General features: G+C 39.6%; 1 protein-coding gene across 1 annotated transcript in view; it reads left to right on the top strand.

Annotated features, from left to right (window-relative positions):
- Nucleotides 1-24316, top strand: part of SCLT1 (sodium channel and clathrin linker 1) — a 63697-nt gene that overhangs the window by 24402 nt on the left and 14979 nt on the right. The window contains exons 11-19 of the mRNA XM_054990000.1: nucleotides 753-843; nucleotides 980-1071; nucleotides 2311-2488; nucleotides 4716-4814; nucleotides 7284-7355; nucleotides 8433-8507; nucleotides 11350-11495; nucleotides 12838-13030; nucleotides 19572-19768. Coding sequence (XP_054845975.1) covers nucleotides 753-843; nucleotides 980-1071; nucleotides 2311-2488; nucleotides 4716-4814; nucleotides 7284-7355; nucleotides 8433-8507; nucleotides 11350-11495; nucleotides 12838-13030; nucleotides 19572-19768 — 1143 coding nt within the window. The remainder of the gene's footprint in view (nucleotides 1-752; nucleotides 844-979; nucleotides 1072-2310; nucleotides 2489-4715; nucleotides 4815-7283; nucleotides 7356-8432; nucleotides 8508-11349; nucleotides 11496-12837; nucleotides 13031-19571; nucleotides 19769-24316) is intronic.

Genomic DNA, 24316 nt, shown 5'->3' with positions numbered 1-24316 from the left:
GCATAGTTTATTTCATCTCTCTACAGAGCCAGCTAGATTGCTCCTCAGAGGGTTTGTTAATTTCACCTCTCTACAGAGCTGGCAAAGAACTCTCTTCAGAAGGTTTGTTAATAATTGATAGAGCCTTGGAGAGGCAAAGAAGAAATTAACAAACCTTCTGAAGAGTGATCTGTGCCCTCTCTGTAGAGGTGAAATTAATAAACCCTCTGAGGAGCAATCTAGCTGACTCTGTAGAGAGAGGTGAAATTCAAACTACACTTCCTGGCTACCATTGGATCTCCCTTCACTTGAATGTTCTCGTGTAATTCATCTCTTGTGGTTTTTCTCACAGAGAGACATTCTTGGGATAGCAAAAATACAAACAGCATTAACAATTGTTAGATGTTTTCTTCCTTCTGTGAAAGTGTGTTTCCAGGCTCTAGATGTTTGGGTATAGTAAACCTCCATGTCTTTTGCCACCCAAATAATTTTTTTGTTGTTGGACATTTTGCTATAAGAGGATACATTGGAATTTAGCTCTGGATATGAATATCCTCCAAATTACAATTTGTGGGGAAAAAATTGAGCATATTAGCAGTGTTAAGATACAAAATGCAAATATAGTGATTGATAGCTTGAAGAATCTATTGATCTTTGTATAATCAGATAAATTGTAATCTGCCCTGAGCCTGCTGATGTGGGAAGGGCAGGATATAAATCGAATAAAATAAATAAATAAAATATAGTGAGAAAAACTGTGTTTTTATGTGCAGGCAATCTAAATTTGACTTGAGAACCGCCATTGCAAAGGTTGATGAAATGACAAGGCTGATTGAGGATTTTCAGACCCAGATGGACAAAAAGGTATACCAGGACAAGTTAAAGTTGTTTTTCTTGTTCCAGATTCAAATAATCAGTGTTTATTTTGTTGGTTCATGCATTTTCTTATATTTGAGCAACACTTCTCCTAAGTATCTTGAATAATTTTTATGTCTTCCAGGAAGATGATGTGCTGGCTGCTCGAGAAAGAGAAGAAGCATCAGATAAACGTTTGCAGCAGTTGCAGTCTAACATAAAACAACTGGAAACAAGGTCAGTAATAACTTTATGCATGGTGCTTTGCTGGGGCTTTGAAGTCCTAAAGACCAGTGCTAAGACACTATTCTTTTGTAGAAATAATTTTCTGCTCAGTAATCCTTTTTGTGTCAATGTGTTTTCTACCCTCTAATGGAGCTTATTTGAAGATGACATGTTAGGTTTATGGGGTTTTTTCTTATTGTAACATATTAGGTTTCTAACATCTTTCAGGTAAGCTTCTGTTTTTACTTTGATACATTAATGCAAGACCTGTTAACTCTGTAAACTAAAGGACAAGAGATACTACATAGAAAAGGCCTCCTTACACAAATCCATAGACATACCAGCCAAACAGATAGTTGGGTTTGTTAGTTTTCCAATTGGGAAAGTGAACAGATAGCAGTAGAAAAGGTGCACTGGCCTTCATGAGCTGTCCTGATATAGGAAGCTGTGGTTGTTGGAAGCAAGATTTTACATTGACAGTGTTTTTGCTTTCCCTGATTATATCCTGTGAGACAATCACATCAAAGTTGCGTTCTTTCAGATCGATCTTGCAAAACCATAGCATGCAGCTTTGCTGCTTACTTAAATTATTTGCCTGATTTGTGTCTGCATAATGTTAAACTGAAGGTATCAAACACTTTAGGACTCTACAGAAACAGCAACAATCCCAAGTTCTGTGTGCTCATGCAGTCCTAACTTATTACACAGTTATGATAACCATTCTGGGTAAGCCTTTGATATTGTGAAAGGGCATAGGCTGACAGTGGTCTTTTGTAAACATTTTGACCAAGCAAATTTAGGTTTTTTTAAGATGTTAGCTAGCATCTTGAATTGAATCTGGAAGATAAGCGAGTGTAGATCTGGAGCAATGGTTTAATTTGTTCCTAACAATCTACCATGTGCTGGATGTACCATCTGTTACTTTAAAGTAATCAGCAAACACAAGCCCACATACAGTTTCTTATGATACTCAAAGTTGTAAAGGCAAAAATGACTGTTGCTATGTCTGGGTTCAAAATAGAAATTATAATCTAGGAGGAGTTATTGAATGTCAGCCCTAGCCCCTGCTGTAGCCTGGCTTTTGAAGCATAGCAGAAGATCCAGTCCACCAAGACGGTCCCATCGCATGACTACTGAAGGTTAAAACATGTCAGTGATATGCTCCTTTATGATTTCCTAAACGTTGTTTTTATTTCAGTCTTGTCTAGATTCAGCTTCAGTCAGTTAAGTGTTCTTGGTTTTGATATATAGGTTATGTGTAACTACCCAAGATTCTCAACAGTTAAGAACAGAAAGAACAAATCTAGAAAAGCAAATTGCAGAGCTACAAATGAAGTGTGCTGATCTAGAACGGGAAAAATATGATGCTGTAGATAAAGTCCGCGACAGCATGCAACTCTTAGAAGAAGCCAATTTGCAAAAGAGTCAGGTAAACGGAGCACTAAGGCTATGATTTTCAGATATCTGAATGTTATACCATTTTATATATGGGACCAGTGTTATTAAAACACAAGTTGAGGAGCCTCAAGAACTTGTGGAAGACATCTCATTTATCACTCCCCCACCATATCCTCTTTCTCTTTCCTGCCCCCTTATAGCCTCTCCCCCCTTTCCTGCTTCCTTGTCTTCTTCCCACTCACTTTTGTCTGCCTCTTGTCTTCACTCCTGTGACAGCTTCTCCCCACGGCCTGATTGTGTAGTACTAGCTGAGCTGAACCTAGTTGCATGGTGTTATGCTGGACCACTTGGACTGGTGCGGGGTGTGTGACCAACTTTTCCCACACAATGGGCACCTATGGGTAGTTTTTGTGGTGTAATTTTCTGCTGCTGCTGGAGGCATTCCCAAGCCTGAAACAGCTTAGAGAGCTGACTAAATCGCACCCCATTGCGGCCCTCCCCTTGGTCTGGCCTAGTTACACCATAGGATATGCCAGCATAACTCGTGGTCGGGTCCTAGAGCTCTCTCCTTCTCAGGACCGTGCAGTTAACCCCCCCTCCCCCATTTTTTTTTTAAGATTTGAGATTTTTCTGTAAACCTGGGGCATCTTTCAGGTGTATAGAAAGATCTGCCTTGTCCATTCATTGCTCCAATCTACAGATTTAAATATCTTCAGATCGGCATCAGTTGGCTATTAGTATATAAGATACATGAAATGGGACATACACATTTTGCTTACTCACAAGTTCATATTTTCCAGATTGTAATATAAGTTGAGTATTGTATGTTAATTGTTCAGCATTCCTTATAATTTCTGAAATACTGTCCTGTGCTTTATGGAAATATAAATTATGTTCTATTCAGTGTAATTCATATTTCTAGAAACAGTTGAACTATCCTAAGTAAAATGAACAAGGATATGTCTACAGATTGTTTCAATAAAATATTTTTAAATTAACTTATAATATTTCCTAAACGCTCCATTGCATAGAAAATGCACTGTTAAGATAGAAACTCACTTACTGGGTTGAATACTACAGATTTTTTTCTGATGACAATGAAACTTTCCTCAGGTGCGAGACATTTGGAAGAAGTTGCCAATGTTACTGGAACAAATCTGTACGATCCAAACCATTATCAAACATTTTTCAAATTTGAATTATGGGGCATATTTGTTGCCAGCAATACAATTCAGCCATTACATATGTTGTTTCATAAAGCCAATGTAGATTTTATCAGTTTTATATTCCTATCATTGATTACTTCCACACACATTGGACAATGCACTTTCAATGATCTTTAGTGATCATTTGGAACTGAGTTTTCATGTGTGAAACAAAAAATCCACTTCCAAAGCATTTCTAAAGTGTATTGAAAGTGCATTATTCAGTGTGTGTGGAAACGGCCATTATCAGCTTCCTATTTCTATTGATGGATAGTACATAGAACATTATTAACCAGCAGTAGCATCTTAGTATAGAGCTCTTATACAATGATTTTCTTGAAAGACAAACATAAATGTTACTTTTTATTTAGGATTCAAACTAGCATGTATAATTAATAGAAAATAATTATCATAATCTTGATAGGGAATAGCAAGAAATTGGACCATCCCACACATTATATCTGTACTGTTTGTATATTTTATCTATGAGATGTAGCACGTTTTTCTGACTGGATCACTGTGAGCGGCGTGCTAATACATTCACAATAGTACCTAAAACAGAATCTCTCAAAGAATATCATAAAAAACTGACAAGTAAAAATGGGAAGTAGAGAGATCATATCTAAAAACTACATTTATTGCTTTTAGGAAGAGGATGAATGATTCAACACACTTTCTGATCTCAAGCCAGAATAAATTTAGTAAGCCTCAGAAAAATCAGATATGCCAACTTAATCTTAGCCCATAATCTGAATGTGTGCTGAAATCCCTTTTGGGGTTTCTTCCATGATTGTTTACTGTAAAAAGTCATCTTATGATTAAGAAAATACATGTCAACCATTAACTTAAGTTGGTTTAGATCTGGAACAGTGATCCATGTGGGAAATCCCAAAAGTAATTGACCATGTTTGTGGAAGAATGGTATTTATGGAGCCAGTTGGGAAACTGTCATTTTATTTACTGTTTACTAGCAGCTAATTGCTACCTGGCATTTTATGCTGGCCTTTTTTCACAGAAAGATTTTAATGGAATACCACTTTTAATCTATGGTAGGCAATGGTAGGTGAAAAACAAAAAGAGGAGGAGATTGCAAATATGAAGGAAGCAATTTCTCAACTACTGCAAGATGCTGCTTCAAGAACTAGAAAGGAGGTTAGTTGTCATGCTTAGAGCTTACTGCTATTTCTTTTCCTTCTAGACATAGCATTAAGAGTATGAGTATAACTCTTGAAAGTGGTTTCAGCCAGAGTGCATTTCCATCTGAAAGGCTGATGTTAAAACAGTTTAAATAACTTTATTTATTGATTAAGACTGTGTAAGAAAGTTTATGGCTTCCACGAAACAATGCATTCTGCTAATTTCTATGAACCTAATTCTGTTTAATTCCGCTAATACAAATAAATCATGTTTGACTGCATTGTGAATGAGGCTATAACATAGTAGTTGGAGAGAGCTGTAAAATGAACATATGTGCAGCTGTATTTGCAAGATGCGCTATATTAATATTTAAGATATATTAATGTTAACCGAGATATATATTTGCCTTCTCATCTAAATAGAGTATGGAATAGTGCATTTTAAATGTAAAGAGGAAATTCTAAAAGCATTAACAGGAAAAAAGTAAGAGAAAAGTAAGACGACATAGGCCATGCCTCCTTATTGCTCCTCCTGGATCTGTCTGCAGCCTTTGACACCGTAGATCATGCCATCCTGTTGAGGTGTTTCGAAACAGAAGTAGATATCAAAGGATGTGCCCTGGACTGGTTTAAATCGTTTCTCATGGAATGGACTCAAAGGATGCCATTGAATATCAGTTATCTCCAGAATGGAAACTAACTTGTGGGGTTCCGCAGGGGGCGATCTTAATCTCCCATGTTATTCAACCTCTGCGTAAAACCTTTAGGAGAACTCATTCGCTGCTATGGGATGGGATGTCATCAATATGCAGATGACACTCAACTCTATATCTCGCTATCCAGGTCCTCACAGGATGCAGTAGAAATCTTAGATCACTGTGTGACAGTGATGGCTGAAAATAACAAATTGAAATTGAACCCAGACAAGACTGAAGTGATGCTTTTTGGGAAGGCAGAGATCTTGAAGGATATTGTGCTCCCCACTTTCAATGGAGTTCATCTGACCCTTGCAGACTCAGTTAAGAGCCTACGGGTTATACTAGATCCAGCAGTACTACTAGAAAAACAAATTAAAGCAGCCGCAAAATTCACTCTAGCCGGCAGATGGCTTCTTATCTCAACACGGCCGACCTGGCCACCTGGATCTATGCTATCGTAACATCAAAACTTGACTATTGTAATTCACTATACATTGGTCTCCCATCTAAGTTAACTAGGAGGCTCCAACTGGTGCAAAATGCTGTGGCTCGACTATTAGCAGGAGCAAGCAGGAGCATGAACATCACTCCCATCCTACAGTCACTCCATTGGCTACCTATCAGTTACTGTGCTCAATTCAAGGTATTGGTTATTACATACATGGCCCAGCATACCTATGGGACTGCCTCTCTCCTTATGTCCCTCCATGGCAGCTTTGCACATCTGAACAGGGTCTCTCGCAGGTCCCAGCCTGCACATGGGCGAAATCAACAGCAGCCGCACACGGGTTTTCTCTGTGGTGGCTCCTATCCTGTGGAATGGCCTGCCTGAGGAGGTAAGGAGAGCCCCCACTCTCCTGGCTTTCCACAAACGATGCAAAACCCAATTATTCAAAAGGGCTTTTTACTCAGATAGGAGGGAAGTATTATAGGGATGGAGTCTCAGATGCTTCACTAACGAGTTAGGGACAATAGACTTCACCACTATGTTGCCTTGCATATTATCTGTCGCTTTGAATATGTACTCCTGTATACTATCTGCGCTTCATGTTATCTAATATCAGTCCTAGAATTGATTACATTCTGTTTCAGCAATTCTTCAACTCCGTATTGGATCCTTGCTGATGCTATGTCTTTGTAAAATCCTATGACATTGTTTATGGAAATGTCCTTGACACTGTTTGGAAATGTCTTTGATACTGATTGCACTAATCTCACACTATGTAATCCACCTTGAGTCTCAGTGAGAAAAGCCGACTATAAATGACATAAATAAATAAAATTAACCCTTCTTTGTTTTCCCTGTTGCCTTTTACACTTTAAGAAAAGTCCCCAGAAATAGGACATATTTGTACAGAGATAAATGACATATTGCTCTGCAACATGTGGATGAAAGTCAGTGATATGGGACAGAAATTTTTCTGCTGTATTTTTCTGTGGCAAAATTACTGCCCCACTCTGTTTATCTGTTGTTGACTGGCCTGTTGTGCTGCTGCAAATCAGTCATGTTAGTTGAACTAAATGAATTTTGTGAAGGATGGACAAACCTCATAGCTTGTACATGGTGTGTTTGCCATCTTTTGCTAACTTTAATTTTGAATCAGAAAACTTTCCAATTCAGATTTTCAGGAAAACTCGCATCACTGATGAAAGCTAATTTTACCTCTAGTTTCATCACTCTGACCTCCTCGTTTCTCCAATTCAGTTCAGCTTTAATGTGTATTGTATCATTAAAAAGCTAGTCATCACATAAGGAATAATATATGTCATTTTCTTCAAAATTTTAGGTAGAGAATGAAAGGAAAAGATACAACATACAAATTTCTCGATTAACAGAAGAACTTACAGCACTTCAAATGGTATGTTTACTTATTGTATAACTTTCGGAGGGGAAGTGAATCTTTTTCCCTCTATGTATACTCATAAATTGGAAGAGGCAAAGTTCTAAAGGCACCATCCAGCAAAACTTGAGCACTTCTGACCTCTGGTTTCAAGTGGGAAAGTTAAGCAATTGCTTAAATTTCTTCACCTGAACTAAATGAGATTTAACAGTGCTTTAGCTGAAACATGCCTTATGTTTCTAAAACATCGTTACAGGTAATTTTTGAAAAGATTTCACTAATTGTACTTCTGTTTTTGTTATTGCATTTGATGATTTTAGTAGAATCTTATTCAGAATATAGTTATAAGAACCTATAATAAGAATTTGATACAATTCCACACAATTTATGTAACCATCTTAACCACACAATTTAATGTAATTTCTATAAAATCATAATCCAGCAATGGTTTAGTAAGTTATAAAGTGTACTTGTTATGTATTATTTGGTAAAATATGGAATATTAAAGTGAAATTGCAGACTTTCAGTGAAGAGACTACCCCATATAGAGTATGTATTCTCTTACATTCTGTTTTATATTGGCTGGAAAATGCAGCCAGTCGCTTTATTTAAGCAATAAAAAGACCCCACAGCACATTTTGATAACTGGCCCCAGTCCTTAGTGTCTGTGGCTTCAATTCAGTAGACGTTCCCACTAGCCCATGTTATAACTTAAGGAAAGATGTGTGCATGCACTTGCATATGAGGGGGCCAGACTCACACTTCCACATCCTGTGGCTCTATGTTCCGCAGACTGCCACCATCAAACTGATTTTCAGGCTTTCCTTTCACTAGCAGTTTGGCTCAGGTGAGCCTCTGAGCACATACAGATTACCAAGCATGAACAAACAGCAAAACATGAGGGGAGAAATCTTGACCGAGCCTTCCTCTTAAACAGAGAAAGATAATAGTAATTGGATGGGAGACCTTCAGCGAAGACGAGGTTTGTCAAGGCAGGCAATGGCAACCACCTCTGTTAGTCTCTTGCCATGAAAGCCCCACCAGGGGTTTCCATAAGTCAAGTATGACTTCAGGGCAGGATTTCATTCATTTCAGGAATGTGGAGATAAACAGGCCCAAATTGAACGGACTGTTAGAGAAAGACGAGCCGTAGAAGAAGAACTTGAGAAGGTGAGTCTTCTATGGTGCATGGATTACCTTGTAGTATGTGAAAATATGTGACAATACCTATGTGAATACCTACGTGAAAATAGCTATTGTAATGTTTATCCAGTTATAAGCTTGAAGCGTCATAACTCTTACCATGTATTATAAAATAGGGATTGGATCCGGACTATGTTTTCTGCTAATGAAAAGAGGGGCAACTTCTACCAATTTTTCCCTGTTCCTGCTGCAAACTCCCCTCATGTCATTCCCTAGGGTTCCCTTTCCCTCATGAGCAGCATTTTATGAAGATCGGTGTAGTGGGAGGGGGGAGTCAGGAAAGTTCTGTTCCACTAATGGAAAAGTTTGTTGGGATCCAACCCTAGCCATTATCAAGAATAACTATTAACGATGCATTGAAACCATTCTGAGGTAAATTCAGAGTTACTGATCTTGCAGAGATTACAGATGGTTTAGTACAAAAGTTTTGAAATGCTGCAAGAATGCAAATATGTGGGAGAATACAGAATGTCATTATGAAAATAATGACACGTTCTTGGCTTCTTTATGAATGAAAGCGAGATGCATTTCAGTAATAATAATAATAATAACATTCAATTTATATTCTGTCCTACAGGATGACTTAACACGCAGTCAGAGCTGTTTAGAAAGTATGTTATTATTATCCACGCAACAAAAAACACCCTGTGAGGTGGGTGGGGCTGAGAGAGCTCCTAAAAGCTGTGACTGACCCAAGGTCACCCAGCTGGCTTCAAGTGGAGAAGTAGGGAATCAAACCTGGCTCTCCAGATTAGAGTCCCACACTCTTAACCACTACACCAAACTGGCCCTCAGTAACCTTCCCACATTTTTGAAGCAATGTTGCAAATTGAAGAATTTGATGTGGATTGTGCTTTTGGCAAACTAGGGCCACAACACTGTTCTCTAAACTACTGGAAATAAACTACATATCTAATTGTCAATGTGGCCTCATCTATAAATACTTAAATTCAGAGACTGGAGCTATAAACAGACAAGAGAAATTTTTTTTTTTACACTGAGAAAAGCACCAGATTTGTCAAAAATGTAAATTCTTTTTTAAAAATACTTTGGGGGCTTAAATCCCCCTAAAATAATAAAAGTAGGACTTTTTTTTCAGCCAGAACATGGTGGAACTGCATTCTGGCACCTCTCTCTGCAGCCCAAGACTTCCCTGCAGGCCAGGTGAAGCTGGGGAAGCCCCAAGCGGGCTTTCTCTTCTCCCAGCTGAATTATTCCCCTCCTCCCAGCTGAAGCCAGGGAAGCCCCAAACCAGCTTTAAACTTCAGCTAGAAGGGGGGATTCCCCCCTCCCAGCTGAAGCCTTCCTTCCTCCCTCCCTTCCTCTTTCCTTCTTTCCATGTCTTTCTTTCCCTTCGTTCCTCCCTTTCTCCTTCCTTCTTTCCATGTCTTTCTCTCTCTCTCTCTCTCTTTCCTTCTTTCCCTTCCTTCCTCCTTTCCTTCCTTTCCTGCTTTCCATGTCTTTCCTTCTTTCTTTCCCTTCCTTTCTCTTTCTTTCTCCCAGGGGGGCGGCCGCGCAGTGCGCAGTGACATCACTTTTCAGAAGTGATGTCATCGCACAGTCCGGTCCTCTGTCACGTATAGTGACAGAGGCGCTACTTGCTTCCAGGAGTTGCCCCAGGTGAGAGTTCCCCCACCTCTTTCCCCAGAAAAAAAGCCCTGAATAGAAGCAACACCTGTTATCTTTAAGGATACCTTAAGGAGATCTCAGTGGCTATTGTGATGTTGCTAGGTGACTACAACAATATTTCCAGCTTTCAAGCTTTCATTTCTGTCAGGAAAAAGCAGGGGAAATGGGCCCTTTCCAGGGCTATTTTGGCTGCCCAATCCATTTCCCCCCCTTTTGCAGGTCATTGTGGGTTCCCTGCTTGTAATAATAATAAGCATTTCATTTATTCAAAGTACTAGGGACATACTGGCTCACTTTCTGAGCCAATATAAAATATTAATCTTTGATAACACAGAGAAAAGTTGATGGGCTCATTGGTGAAACCAGGAGTTTTTGTATAGCATATTTTGTGTCTTATAGTTAAGCAACAATTGCGGGAATCATCCTTTTATTGCAGAACCTTCTTTCCCCATCAGCAGCCTATCCTTGGTTTAACTAAAAATTCAGAGAAATAACCTAAAATATAAATCTTACCGATTTAAGAACTGGAAGATTTGTATAATCAGTAAAGATCGAGCAACATGCAAGCTCTTGCTGGGGGGAGGCACATTTTTTGCTGGGGCTTTCAGAAACAACAATTTCTGGATTGACTGAGTAGTAAGTAAAAGCAGTTTTAAGAGAATGTGGTCATAATCCAGATGGCGGCGAGTAGAAAAAGAGTACTTCTCAAGCATTTTCATGTGTGAGCCTGTATGCACACTTAGCTTTCCATATGCAGAATTGATTCCTTGTGTGCAGTTTGATTTTGCTTTCAGTTAGCCCATTGAGAAAAACAACTGTTCTGAAAACAGAAGCCGGTTTCTCTGAAAGTGGATCTCTGGATGATTTGCCAGCTAGTTAATGTCTGAAAACGAAAAAATGTAACTAACCTTAAGATAGTTGGCCGTGAAAGCCTTCGACAATACATTAACCTTAAGATAGCTCACTAGGATGAGCTATCAGAATGTAAACCAATAATAATATGTATGCCATTTATGTGTGATACAAAATTTGTGATCCATCATCACTAGTACCCTGGATGGCAGTTCTGCTTTGGGCTTAAATTTGGATGGGTAGAATATTTATTTGTAGATTGCAAAGTTAATTTTTATAGGAATATAAGTGGGGGAAATATGAGATTTTCCATAAACTCCCTTATCAGATATACCGTGAAGGCAGAGGAAATGAAGGAGATTATAGAAAACTAGAAGAACTTCATCAGAGGTGCCTGAAGGCTGAACGTGCAAAAGATGATCTTCAGCTAAGTCTACAGACAGCACAAAACAAAATTAGGCAACTGGAAATGAAGTAAGTAATTACTGTGTGGTGCAGATTGAAAGTAAGTATCCGCATCTGTCATTTCACTGACTGGGGGGCTGGGGTGTGGCTTGTCTTGTTAATTTCTGCATGGTTCAGAAGCCATCTTGAACGCAAGGCCCTTGCCATGTAGCTTCTTATACTGGAGCCTGTGTATTGAACCAAAGTGCAAGATAATTAAATGGGAGTTAAACATTCCCTCTTTGTACATCATTAAACTTTCTTAAAGTTGCAGAACAATTCCATTCTTACAGAATTCACACTTGTGAGGATGTGGATCAAATTATGATTGTTGCTTCCCAACCACTCCCCCTTGGCATTTGCTAGCATGGTTCATGAATGATCTGCAAAAGATACCCCTCTGCAATCTGGTTTTATTAATGGGTTCAGTGTAATATTGAGTTCTATTGGGTATTATTAACGAGTTCAGTGTAATACTCAGCTGTTCCCATCAAAGAAAGGCAGCCCCACTGCATAGTGGAAAAACAAGCTTTAACCCCACCCTATTTCAATACTGACTGGAAGCAGTGTGTGTGAGAGAGAGAAATGAGGGGGCTATAGACAATGTTTCTTAGAATTTAATTGCTGCTGACAGCACCATGCTTGAGATCAGCTAAGAAGGAAGGAGATGTGAAGACCAAAGTATTTTTTCTGTTGGAACTGGAAGAGAAGAGAGTGACATTCTTACAGGGGTTTCAGTACAGCTCTTACTCTGTGAGGAGCCCTACAGCACTGTAACTATAGAATACAGGAGGTCCTTCTTTTACTTGTATCTTGGTAAAGACTCACATTGGGCTCCGTAGCATTTTTTGCTAATATATTCACATCCCTTAGGCTAGCCCTGCAGCTAACCTGGAAACTTTTGCTTCAGCTGCAAAACTGCAAAAATAATTTTGTCAGCCTGTACAATTTTAGTTCGTTCCATGAATACTAAGTTTCAGTTTGAACCATTTATTCTTGCCTATCCAGCACACGGTACTTGTTGGATAATTACAACATTGGAAAAGTAGTGCAAGGTTTTAATCAGCATGAAATCCAAGATGCTCTTGTAGTCCTCTGAATACATCTAGCTAACTAATTTAAAGTAATCCTTGAATCTGAATTGACAAAAAGAAGAATAAAATGGAAGCAAATTATAGTAATATGGTGAACCTTCTGAATATGGTGCCTACTGTTAAATTCATATTGGTAAATGTAAGAGTTCTGCATTCTGGAATATTTAATGCCTGGAATGTCATGGTTCCATCAAATAGTAACAGAACCTCACAAAATAGGTATAATTTCCTTGCAATATTGCTGAATGTTATTTTTGGTTTTTCTCTTCCACTTTAAGTTATGAAGAAGAGATAGGTCGTTGCCACGAAATGATTCAGAAGTTGCAAAGTATTCTGGATTCTGAAAGAAAGAATTGTGGCTCAGTCAGTGAAGAACGGTTAAAGCTTCAGCAAGAAAAAGAACAGTTGCAAAAAGAAATTGAGGACTTGAGAAAGATGGCCGTGGAAGCTCAGCAAACTGCTAAATTAAAGGTATTTTTTAACATAATATTTCTGATTTGACTGAATATTCCTTGGAAATGAATGGAGTTAAATTTCTAGGGAAATGGAGACTGCCTTCTCCTTACAACACAGTCACCGTAACAGTTATTCTCTCTAATAGTAAAGTGGCTGAGCCCCAGGGCTCATTGGGAGGGGGAACGCGCTGGAACGGCGTTCCTGTAGAGCTGAAAAGAGGTCACATGGGTTTTGGCCCCACCCACATGATTCCTTTTCCTCCTGGTTGCCTCCCCTCCAAAGGAGGGTAAGCTGCTTCAATTAATTCTGCTGCTTTATTTTCATTTGTGACTAGTGAGTGAGTGAGTGCCTCCGTGCAAGTAGGGCTGCTGGGGCTGGCTCTCTAGAGGAGGGTAAGCTGCTTTGAGTTCATTCTGCTTTATTTTCAGGAAATACCTGGAGATTTTTGGGGAAAGGGGCCTGAGGGGTGGGTGTTGCCTTCTGACACACTTCTGGTGATGTCAGGGGGCGTGGCAAATGCTAATGAGTTACGCTAATGAGTTCCTGCAGTTCTTTTTCTACGAAATGACCCCTGCTGAGCCCCATGCTGGACTTGACACCACTACTTTGGGGCCAGCCATAAAGAAGAAGAAGGTTTCCTCTTACCATTGACCAAGCTGAATTGATACAAGTGGTTTTTAATAGGGAAGGGTAAGAGAAATTCCTGTAGTATGCTGTTAAGCGGTAGGGGGTGAGGAACAAGCTGTTTACCTTTCTACCACCCCAACAGAAGTGCTGTGAAGAAAATTCATCTTTTGATAGCTGTAGAACAGAATCAGGGCTTTGATAGTTTCCAGTGTTACCATTCCGATCAGTCAGTTTTTCCATAGTGGTTTGTTAGAGAGCTAAAGATGTAGAGAAACATGCCATTTACCTCCCCCCACAAAACATAGTCTCTCATATCTGTTGAAAGATCAGTACTGGGGCTTTGGAGGCCTCAAAGTTCTGATATTTTGACAGCTGTAAGGCAGTATCCCCATAGCTCCTTTGTTGGGGTGGAGGTGGAAGGGAGGGAATTTCTCTTCCCCTCCATCCCCCCATTCTAAGGGAAGCTCCTTACCTCCCTCCATCTCCACCCAACACAGAGATTATGACATGTCCAGTTCATGGCAAAGGCTAGGATTTGGGCTTTGAAGACTCCAAACCTCATTCCTGATCTTTTCAAAATTGTGGAGCCCATTATTGCTATTATGTCAAACACGTTAGTAAGTTTCATGTGTTAGAGAAAGTTTCTCTTATTACTGTTGTTGGAGGTGGAATGGGGGAGGGAGAATAGGTAAAAAACTTACTCTTCAAAACTCCTCCCCCTCGAATAACTGTCTATTTAATAGAAATGTTAACACCACAACACATTTTATCATAGGTCTTACAATGTTTCCTTTATTGATAGGATGGTAAAATATAGCCTCCCCAGAAAAGGAAGGATTTTCTTTAAAGTGGGGAAGGGATTCCTTTGTGTATAGAGAAAAATTCAACTTTGTAAATTTAGTTTCAGATAGGTAGCCGTATCAGGTTGCAGTTTGCAATTTTTCAAGTTTATACTCTGAAAATCTCAGTCTCTAAGGTGCCACTGGACTCAAATCTTTTTGTAATTTTAAAAACAAAACTTGAAGAGGAGTGAGCATGTTCATTGCCCTCCCAAAGTTAGAACAGTTGAAAAAGAAAACAGAGAGAGACAGAACGTTGCCTGGGTTCCAAAATATCCCAGAATGGGAGCTTGGGTCAGGGAATGGGGGATTTCTCAAATGTTTGTTTCCCCTTCCCTCCTGCCATTCCTTGCAGATCTTCACCATTTCCCCTCTGTTAGCAACATGGGTGATCCATGCTAATTAGAAGTGCAGCACAACAGGGCCGCCAGCATGGAAGATATTGCATAACTAGGCTACAACCTTCCAACTTCATCCCAAAATTGGGGGTGGTGGGGGGAGAGCAGACAGACAGAAGAGTGAGCATGCATGATTGTCTATCTGTCTGTCTCTCTCATACTTATCCATCCAGTTCTTCTTTCAAGGAGCTCAGAGCATCATTCAAGGTCCTTCTCTCCTCTGTTTATCCTCAAAATAACTCTGTGTAGTATGTTAGACTAAGAGTGTATGACTAGCTCAAAGGCACCCAGTGAGTTTTGTGACTGAATGGGGATTTGAAGCTGGCACTCTTACCATCACGGTACAGTAACTCAGAGATCCCTGGAAGTATAAGGAGGTTCCAGAGATAAGTCCTATTACTATGCCTGTTGAGAGGCTGAATGGAAGCAAACAGCTTAAGGGTGGCTTGAAGAAACTGCCCTATGGACACGCATTAGAAGATTGGTGATGAACAAGTTCCTTCTCTAGTATCCAACCTCAGCATCAAAAAGCAGTTTCTCTATAGGATTCAGTTCTAGAACTTCTGAGTTTAAAAAGCTAGGGTGCTATATCTTGGCTTCAGAAACAGCAACTTGTCTTTTAAAGTTCGAGAATGTTACTTCTAAGGAAGCTACTCGATGGGGCAGTAGTTAGGAAAAAGTTGAACAAACTGAAAACAATCCTTAGCTTTTTTTGTTATAGGTTCCTATGTTTAACATTCTTAAACTTGTATCAGGTGGGTAACCATGTTGGTCGGTAGTAGGGGTGTGGACCAGAATTATTTTTTTTTTGTAAAAGCTTTGTAAACACTCGAAACCCTAAGTATATAAATTGCTTCGGTATGCTCCATAAAAATGTTGAGCATCCAAAAGTGAGAGGGGAAGCTTCCAGCCCACACCCCATACTCCCCACCCCACTTACCTGGCCCTGAAAAGGGGTATTTAAACCCCCCGCCAACAGCAGCTTGGTGGGGATTTCCCTGCCAAACAGCTGATGCCGGAGTTTAAATGCAGCTTTCTGTGCCGCTGTGCACAGAAAGAGGTTTTTAAACCCAGGCCGGCTTCCAGCAGCGGCTTGGCAAGCCGCTGATCCAAGGGGGGCATGCCCTTTCCCCGCTACGGAGCGACAGGGAAAGGGCATTTAAATGTTCCTTTCCCTGTCACTGCCAAGCGGCGGGGAAAGGGCATTCCTCTCCTCCACCCTTGGGTCAGCTGCCTGGCCAGGCAGCTGATCCGAGGGGAGGGATATTCCTTGCCCACTGCTTTGGAGTGACAGGGGAAGGAACATTTAAATACCCTTCCCCGTCGCTGCAAAGCAATGAATCGCTTCAGGAAGCTTTGATTCAGGGTTTCTGAATTGGGCCCTGCGTCTGAGCCTGATTTGGAAATCCTGAATCTTTCCGAATTGGGTCTGATTCGCGTATTTTACCCAAATCGGAAACCCGAATTGCACACCCCTAGTCAGTAGTAGAAGAGCAAGATTTGAGTCCAATAGCACCTTAAAGACTAAGTAGGTTTCCGAGGTATGAGCTTTCAAGAGTCTAAGCTCCCTTTGTCACATATACAAAGAGGAACTCTGACTTTCGAAACCTCACACCCTGGAAATCTAGTTGGTCTTTAAGGTGCTATTGGACCTGAATCTTGCTCTTAAACTTTTATGCTATTGTTTTCTTTGACATTTTTCAAAATTCCTTTGGCCTGCCTTATAATCACAACTTCATATTGTAAATCAACCTGAAATATAAGCAGAGGCCACAACGATTCCACTGAAGTGATTTAAGAAGCAGCAGTTAGGAAGACAGGTATCGATGTGCTACCTGTCTACAGTCTATCACGTTTTTATCAAGGACCTCAGGATGGCTTACATGGTTCTCCCCTTCTCCATTTTATTCTTACAGCAACCCTGTGAGGTAAATTCAGTTCAGAGAGAGAAGTCATCAAGTGAGTTTTATGGTTGAACAAGGTTTTAAACAGATCTCTCCAATCCTAGTCCATTACTCTGACGAGCACATCATACTGACACCTGTCTGGGTTCAGGAAATCTATAGTTAAATACATGCTAATAATACCTTAATCCCTTCTGTTACAAAATGCATATTTGAATATATAAAAAAATACTCAATTGTCTCATTATTAGAGATGGGCACGAACCAGAAAAAAACAACCGTACGGTTCGTGGTTCATTGTGTTTCACAAACCACGAACTTTCATGAACCTGCCCCGGTTCACAAATTGGTTAGTTTTGGTTTGTGAAAATGTCACTTCCGGGCCAGCAAATCACCACTTCTGAGTCAGCAGAAGGTCTGCAGAAAGTCCATCCCCTGTTGCCTAGGAAACTGATTGATCGGCGCCAGGCTGTCTGCAGTGATGAACCAAAAAACGAACCAGCCTAAAGTTTGTGACGGTTCGTCAGAAATGGGATCTGACGAACCACTGGTTCACGAACCATGAACCAGCCTGGTTCATCATGAATGTTAGTTCATATTTTGGTTCGTGCCCATCTCTGCTCATTATTAAAATACCTAAGTCTCATGCAGACAGTTAAAGCGGTACAATCGACCAGGCACAAGATGAGAACCACCTACTTACGCAGCATGAAATTCATATATAAAGATATCCTTCCACAATAAATTCTGCGTTGGCTATTTCTGGCATTACTCTAAAAATAGGGGACGGGGAGCATTTCTTATTCACAACCCCACCAACAAGTTCAGATATGAAATTTCTTACTTTTCTTCTTCTGCCTTCCTATTGTTTTTCCCATTGCCCTTGTGTATTGTGTGTCTACTTCTTGCAGTGATATACATTAAATCACACAGCACCAAGCAATACTAAGCAGTATAAAGCAACACACTTGTATTCTAGGTGAACTTATAAACTTTGCATGAATTGTCTGTGTTTTTTTCAGAATATTAAGTAACCAAAACAGGTGTGTTTTTCATCTTTGATAGCCAATTAAAAATAGTGGACTCTATCTAGGTTAATGTTCTTCTATCAGAGAATGGACCAGTGGTGATCTACCAACTTAACTCTTTCTGTCATTTCTCACAGATTTATAGTTCTGTTTTGCAAGTTGGCTAGAATGTCATTTTTGGCTAATTAGGTTATACAGTAGAAATTATGAATGTCTAATGAAGCATTAGACCAATCATAGTTTGCTTATGCAATCACATGAAAAAGATCTTAGATATTTGCATATGATAACCTATAAAACATGCAAATTCAGATACTATGTTAGAGTTCTGATAGGAAGAAATCTCATGAGAATTTAGGTGAGACTCTTATCTTTGCATTGTATGCTATGGGAATCTTAATGCATTTCATAGAAACTTTGACTGCTTTAAACTTAGAGTTAATTAGGAAATGTTAGCAAACCTAATTCTTACTGCTTTTCTGTGCTGTTTTTTGTGGGATTTATATTAATGACTATATGTGTTTTGATACCTTGTTTTATTAAAAAACTAGAGTGTAATTCCAATAAAATGAAATAAATAAACTCTAGAAAGGTTTCTGTGTACTTTGTTGAGAAGGAGCAAAGCAAAAAGGACCCTATAAATAATGTACTGATAAAGCAGAACTTGTTCAAAGAACAGTCCTGTTTAACAGGTCTTGAACTAATTGCTGAAAGCTATCCAAGAGAAAAGATAAATCTTTCTTCTAACATAGCAAAAGCTTAGTAAAGATGCAGATAAGAGAGTCCGTTACATACTCACTTGCTGTCTCTCTCCCTTCCTACATTTCTTTCCTTCACATCATCTTTTCTTTTGTGGGAGCTTCTGTCCCTTTTTGGCTGCTCAGTTCATAGCTTGCCCTATTCTTCCTTCCCCAGATGATTGTTTCCTCTTCTTTACCAATTCAGTTCTGCATGAATTTGTGTTTTGATAATGTGTAATACTTGGCTGAAATAACAGGATAATATATGATCCAGTTGCCAAACCGTAGTGTGGGTGAGCATTCTGGTTTATCACAGGAAACTTGAGAAACACCCTCTACCACTGCTCAAGGTCTTCCTTCTTTCTCTTTTTCGTACCAGGTGGGTTCTAGCTCAGCTGCTGACCCACCACCATCCTGCCAGCCAGTACTCCAATGATCCATGCACATGATTGCAGCATAGTCTCCCCACCACCACCACCACCACCACTACCAAGCAAGCCTTGCTTTTCTCTGTCCCCACCTGGCCCTGCTAGTTAGACCTCCATTGCTGTGATGTCATATGACTGTCGTGCTTGCAGCTCAGAGATTCCCATGCTGCTGCACTGTGAATATAAGTGGGTTCTGAGTGTGGAAAAGTTGAAGATCATTGTTATAGAGCTTTAAGAATTCAGTGAAGAAATTAATAACGAAAGCTCTTCTGCTCACCCAAAAGCCATTGTTGGTCATCATAGGCAATCAAAGATGCCAGTCTGCATGCTTCTGTAGAATTGCAGTATGTAAATCAAAACACTGTGGCTTAACTAATTTGTAGATTGGGCTCCATATAAGAAAAAAGTACAAAAATGAAAGATGAAATCTTTCTAGGGTGATTTTTTTCCCCTTTGCATTTTGGGCAAGCTATTAAACCTCCACGATTCTTTATTAATGGATATAGACTGAATGTGGCTTGCCAGGTTCAATCTTATGGTCAAAAAACAAAAGCTAATCTGGTAGGGATGTGAATTTTTACTTTTGCAATAGATCAGCACAATGGAGAATGAGCATTTAATAAAAGAACACGGGTATGAAGTTCGAATGAAAGAGATGGAAGATGTGAATCAAAACTCCACTGCTGAGCTGAGACGGCTGTTGATTGCTCAACAGAAAGCAACAAATCGGTGGAAGGAGGAAACAAAGAAACTTACAGAAAGTACAGAGACCAGAATAAATAATTTAAAGTAAGTGATATAATTTTGTTTCTTTGACATCTTCATTAATGCCAACAGGCAGATGGATCAATGAGAAAAGTACAGATAAGAATAGGAAGTATTATGTATTACGTAAAATGTATTATGAAACTGTTCCTGTGAAATGTATTATGATACCGTTCCCATGTGGCTTTTAATTAACATTCAGTTTTTGGTCATTTGAAGATGAAGTGGGAAATGAGTGAATCATTGAAAAGATATGTTTCCACAGATCAGCAGCACTTCAGGAGAACGCATCTCCATTGGAGGTTCTCCTTCCCCCACTTCATGTCATAGCTGTTTTCCAACAGAACACCATCTGAATGTGTTTAAGATGCAAGAGCAGGCTTATTTCTGGCAAATGAAGAGCCACCTGTCCCTCTCAGCTGAGATGGGGACATGGCACATTTTCATTGGCATTCCAAGTGCCTATGTTCAAAATGTCTCAATAGAAGAAGAGTAGCACAGGATTCTTTTTTCCTCTTGTACCCTGCATTGGGGTAGCCATTTTTCTTGATCAAGAAGTCTCAGACAGTAGTGATCAAAGATGTAGTAGGACCACGTCAGTCCTTTGTGCAGCTCAGCTGTAGGAGACAGCAGGTAGTATCAAAGGAAGGTGCTGGATCAGTTGGTAGACAAGAGATTGGAGCTCACTTCCTGCTTAATCAGTATAAATGTTTGGCTAGGCAGACACTGAATTCTTTGACAGCATGTAGTATGTTGTGATTTAACCACTGTATTTCTCATCATTTTGAGTATGTTCTTGTAACATACTAGCAAGGTTCAGAGCTGGTATAGAAGGTTATGAAACGTTCTCTGAGAGCAGAGAGTAAAACTTCAAATTAGGAAACCTCTCTTTGGTAAAAATTGTATAAGAGTTAACTATGAGGTAAACAGTTTATTACTACACACTAATGGAAAATTGGCATTGAAAGTGTTTGTAAAGCTTTACACTTAATAGTATGCATATATTGGTCCTAATCTTAGCAGTTGAATTTAGGCTGCAGTAGCAGAGAAGCCAGATCTAGATGGAAAGAGACTCACTTCCTATCCCGTAATAAATGTGTTTTGCTTATCAGCTCTTCAAGGCTCTTAATACACAGCCTAAGTACTCATCCTTCCTGCTAACTCTTCTTAATGTATCCCCTCTTCCTAAAGGGGAAATACAGTCAGCCCCAGGGGGATGGGACCTCCATAAACTTACCAACAAGTATTCTTCCTGATCTTCTGAAACTACCTAGAATTGTCCCTTTCACTCTTCTCCCAGTTTACTCCATACACTCCCATTTCTTTTGTCCCTTTTACCAAATCCTTGTATCACAGTAACAAGGGGAGAGACACACCCGAGTAGTCAGAGCTGCAATAACAAAGTCCGGGAATACTCAACCCACAAAGACAATACAGCAATATCAACAATATATTGGTGCAAAAGTGCAAAGTGCAAATTCTGTGAACATTAATAAATAATCTCTAAATATAATAAATATTAGTAGTATAAATATCATGTCTGTCCAAGTCTCTTCGTATCTCACAATTAATCTTCTACAGTGAGAGTTTCACGAGCATATGAGCAGAGTACCAAAGTAGCAAAATGGGTGACCCCCAGTCCAAACAGAGATGAATTCTGGACATGCCAATGGCTTGTAGCCGACGGGCTTATGCGTGCATATTTCCAATTCCCGTTTCGTGTTGTACACTTCCTCTTGGGCACATTTACAATGGATGGTCACCATTTGGAAGTGGCATTGGGGAGGAAATTTAATGTTTGGTACCCTGTGTATGTTTTCTTGAAGTATTTTTAATTTTTTTAATTCAGTTATATTACCTGCTTTGAGCTGTTCCTTTCCTTCTCCACTCAAGTTTCTACAGAAAATTCTCAACTGAAATTAATACTGAATTTCAGAATTGTCAAGCCTTGTGGCTAGAATAAGGGTGCGAAGTAGCAGGGTTTCACCTAGACTTGATTTGGAGTCCAGGTGAAATTGCCAGGCCTCCAAAATGGGTGTGAAATTGCTCAGGCCTTTTTCCAGAACTCTAGTCTCTTTTAGGTGGCCAATGACATCACTAGATGTGTGTTCTGAGCTTCTGCTGTGCCCCTCCTGGAGTAGATCAGGGATGTTATAACAATGGAGCTCCAAAAAGCTAGGACCAGGTAATCATCCATTTACTAATGACAAATAGTTACGTTCTTACTACATGTAAGGTCATTCAGTGTATGATGACTGAGTCGTGTATCTGTTCACAGGGACTGTCTTAAAACAGTTATCAGCAAGTACTTTACTCAGACCTGTTCTCATGCTTGTGTGTGTTCACCCATGGCCGTAACTTGTGCAAACATGTATGGGGATCTGCTGTAATAATAGCTGTATACAGCTGTAGATGGGAGAGAAATTCTGCATCTGTATACCTCATAACAATGATGGCAGCTCTTTCAACAGCAGATTGGCATCAGTGGTCAATTGGGGCCAATAGATGGGACCTCAAAGGGATATTTGGACCTATGAAGGTGTTGTTCTTTTATGATTTCTGATACTGCCTGATAGGTGACTGATTGAGGCTTCTAATTGGCCTGTAAGAACTAAGAACTCACTCTTCTGCCTTATTTGCAATTCTCTAAAATCTGATCATAAAGTTTTGTATAATAGTAACTACATGAAGAAACAAGAGGAGGAGGTCGTGTTAGGAGTTAGTACTTCATTTTAATTGTTTCTTAGTCCTTTTTTACATAGATGTTGCCTTCCATTTTTGCTTCTCGGTTTATTGTTCATGCAACTATAATGTATTATTCTGTAGCAGCAGGGTAGATAATATGAAGAGCCTTCTGTAAAATTTTATGTTAATAATTGTTTTGACTGGCAATGAGTCTTTTGTAAAAGCTTGACTAGAAGGATTTTGCACTTCTGGAATGTTTGCTTGATATACTTTCTGTTAAAATGGTTTATCAACTGAACTTTTTGATTGTTGAGATAAATTTGCAGTTTACTTGTAATCTAAAAGAAAGATTCACTTCATTTTCAAGGTGGGAACCACAGCAGCAGTAGGCTTATGCCGTACAGGGCCAGTTCACCACTCAGGTGATCAGTTGGGGTACCAAGCCAGCTAAGGTGGCAACGGGGTTGCAGGCAGCAGGTGGGATGTGCTTGTCATCACCTCCTTATCTAAGGCTGCTGCCACCAAGGGCCCAAGGAGGGCTAGAGAAGTGATTCTTTTGCAGCCCAGTTTGAGCATACTTCAGTGTCACTCTGTGGAACTGTTGTAAAACAGTTGCCTCATTTTAAGTGTAAATAGCGACAAAAATGGTATGCTGTCTGAAGAACTGACTGGCATGTCTGTTCTGGCCCTTGAATCTTTGTGGAGAAACACAGCAGCACACTATTAAAAATGGTCTTCTGTGTCAGAGACTGTCCATGCTATGACAGCTGGAGATAACTTGTAAAGATTTAATACCCTATTTACTAGTGTAATAGGAATTTGAGACTGTTTTGTTGATGAACAGAAGTGAACGCTTCTGTTCTTTCCTTATTAAAAACTATAAATCTAATGCACATTCTATGAGAATCATGTCATTTGGGCGGTTATAGTGCTCTAAGTAAGACATAGATTTAGTAGATTATTTTATTTTTGCTTTTCAAAGATATTTATCTGTGACTTACTACCATGTGGGATGAATTGGGCGATGTGTTGTACAGGTTTGTGGCTTGAGTATAGAAGAGTTACCACATCACATCTCATTTGGCCCCTCCTGATATGAAATCATGAATCATGACTAGCAGTGATAAGAAGTAGAATATTAGGTATTCCCCAGGAAAGATGGTTCCTGTGTTCTGTAGTTCCATGATGGGAAGGTAGTTGGACTCAGGTAGTTTATTGAATAATAACTCTATTTCTACACACAGTATGTACTTCTGTGCCCCCCCTCCTGCTGATTCTTTTATGTGTGAATTTACTTACTGCTCCCATAACATTGCCCTGTAGGGCAGCAGAACCTAACGTGCGGGAAGATGCAATCCTCAATAAGTTAGGCATGCCTCCACTTCTTCCTCACTATTCCCCTCAATCCACCCCCTCCGCTTTATGCCCTTGTCATTGTGACTGTGTAATAGTTATGCTTACTTAGATATGATGGCATAACACTGTCTCTAGGGGTGTTGCAACTTGGAATTAATTCTAACCCTTTTACTAGCAATCCTGCCCTCATTTAGCCAACGTTATACAGTGTACAATTGCACCATAACCCCCTTTCCATTTGTAATGCACATTATTCCCAGGATCTGCATCATTTAAAACAAACAGATAAAGCCAGATAAAATACCTATTAAAGTATATATAGTCAAATGGCCTCAGGCATTTAAAACAAGAAAATCTTGCAGTGCTTCCAGGCCCAGTTTTAACAAGTCTCCAAGGGAGTTCCTGTTTCTTAAGATGCTCAGCTCTCAATAATGCTGACTCAGTGCATGCTTACTGTGCACACTACTTAATGCTAGGAAGTGATCGTGGTACACCTTTTGTTTTTTAAAATAATTGTTTTACTTTACAGAG

The sequence above is a fragment of the Eublepharis macularius genome, chromosome 10 (genome assembly GCF_028583425.1).
Source record: "Eublepharis macularius isolate TG4126 chromosome 10, MPM_Emac_v1.0, whole genome shotgun sequence".
In the NCBI taxonomy this organism is placed as follows: Eukaryota; Metazoa; Chordata; class Lepidosauria; order Squamata; family Eublepharidae; genus Eublepharis; species Eublepharis macularius.
This window is presented reverse-complemented; position numbering and strand designations above follow the sequence as displayed.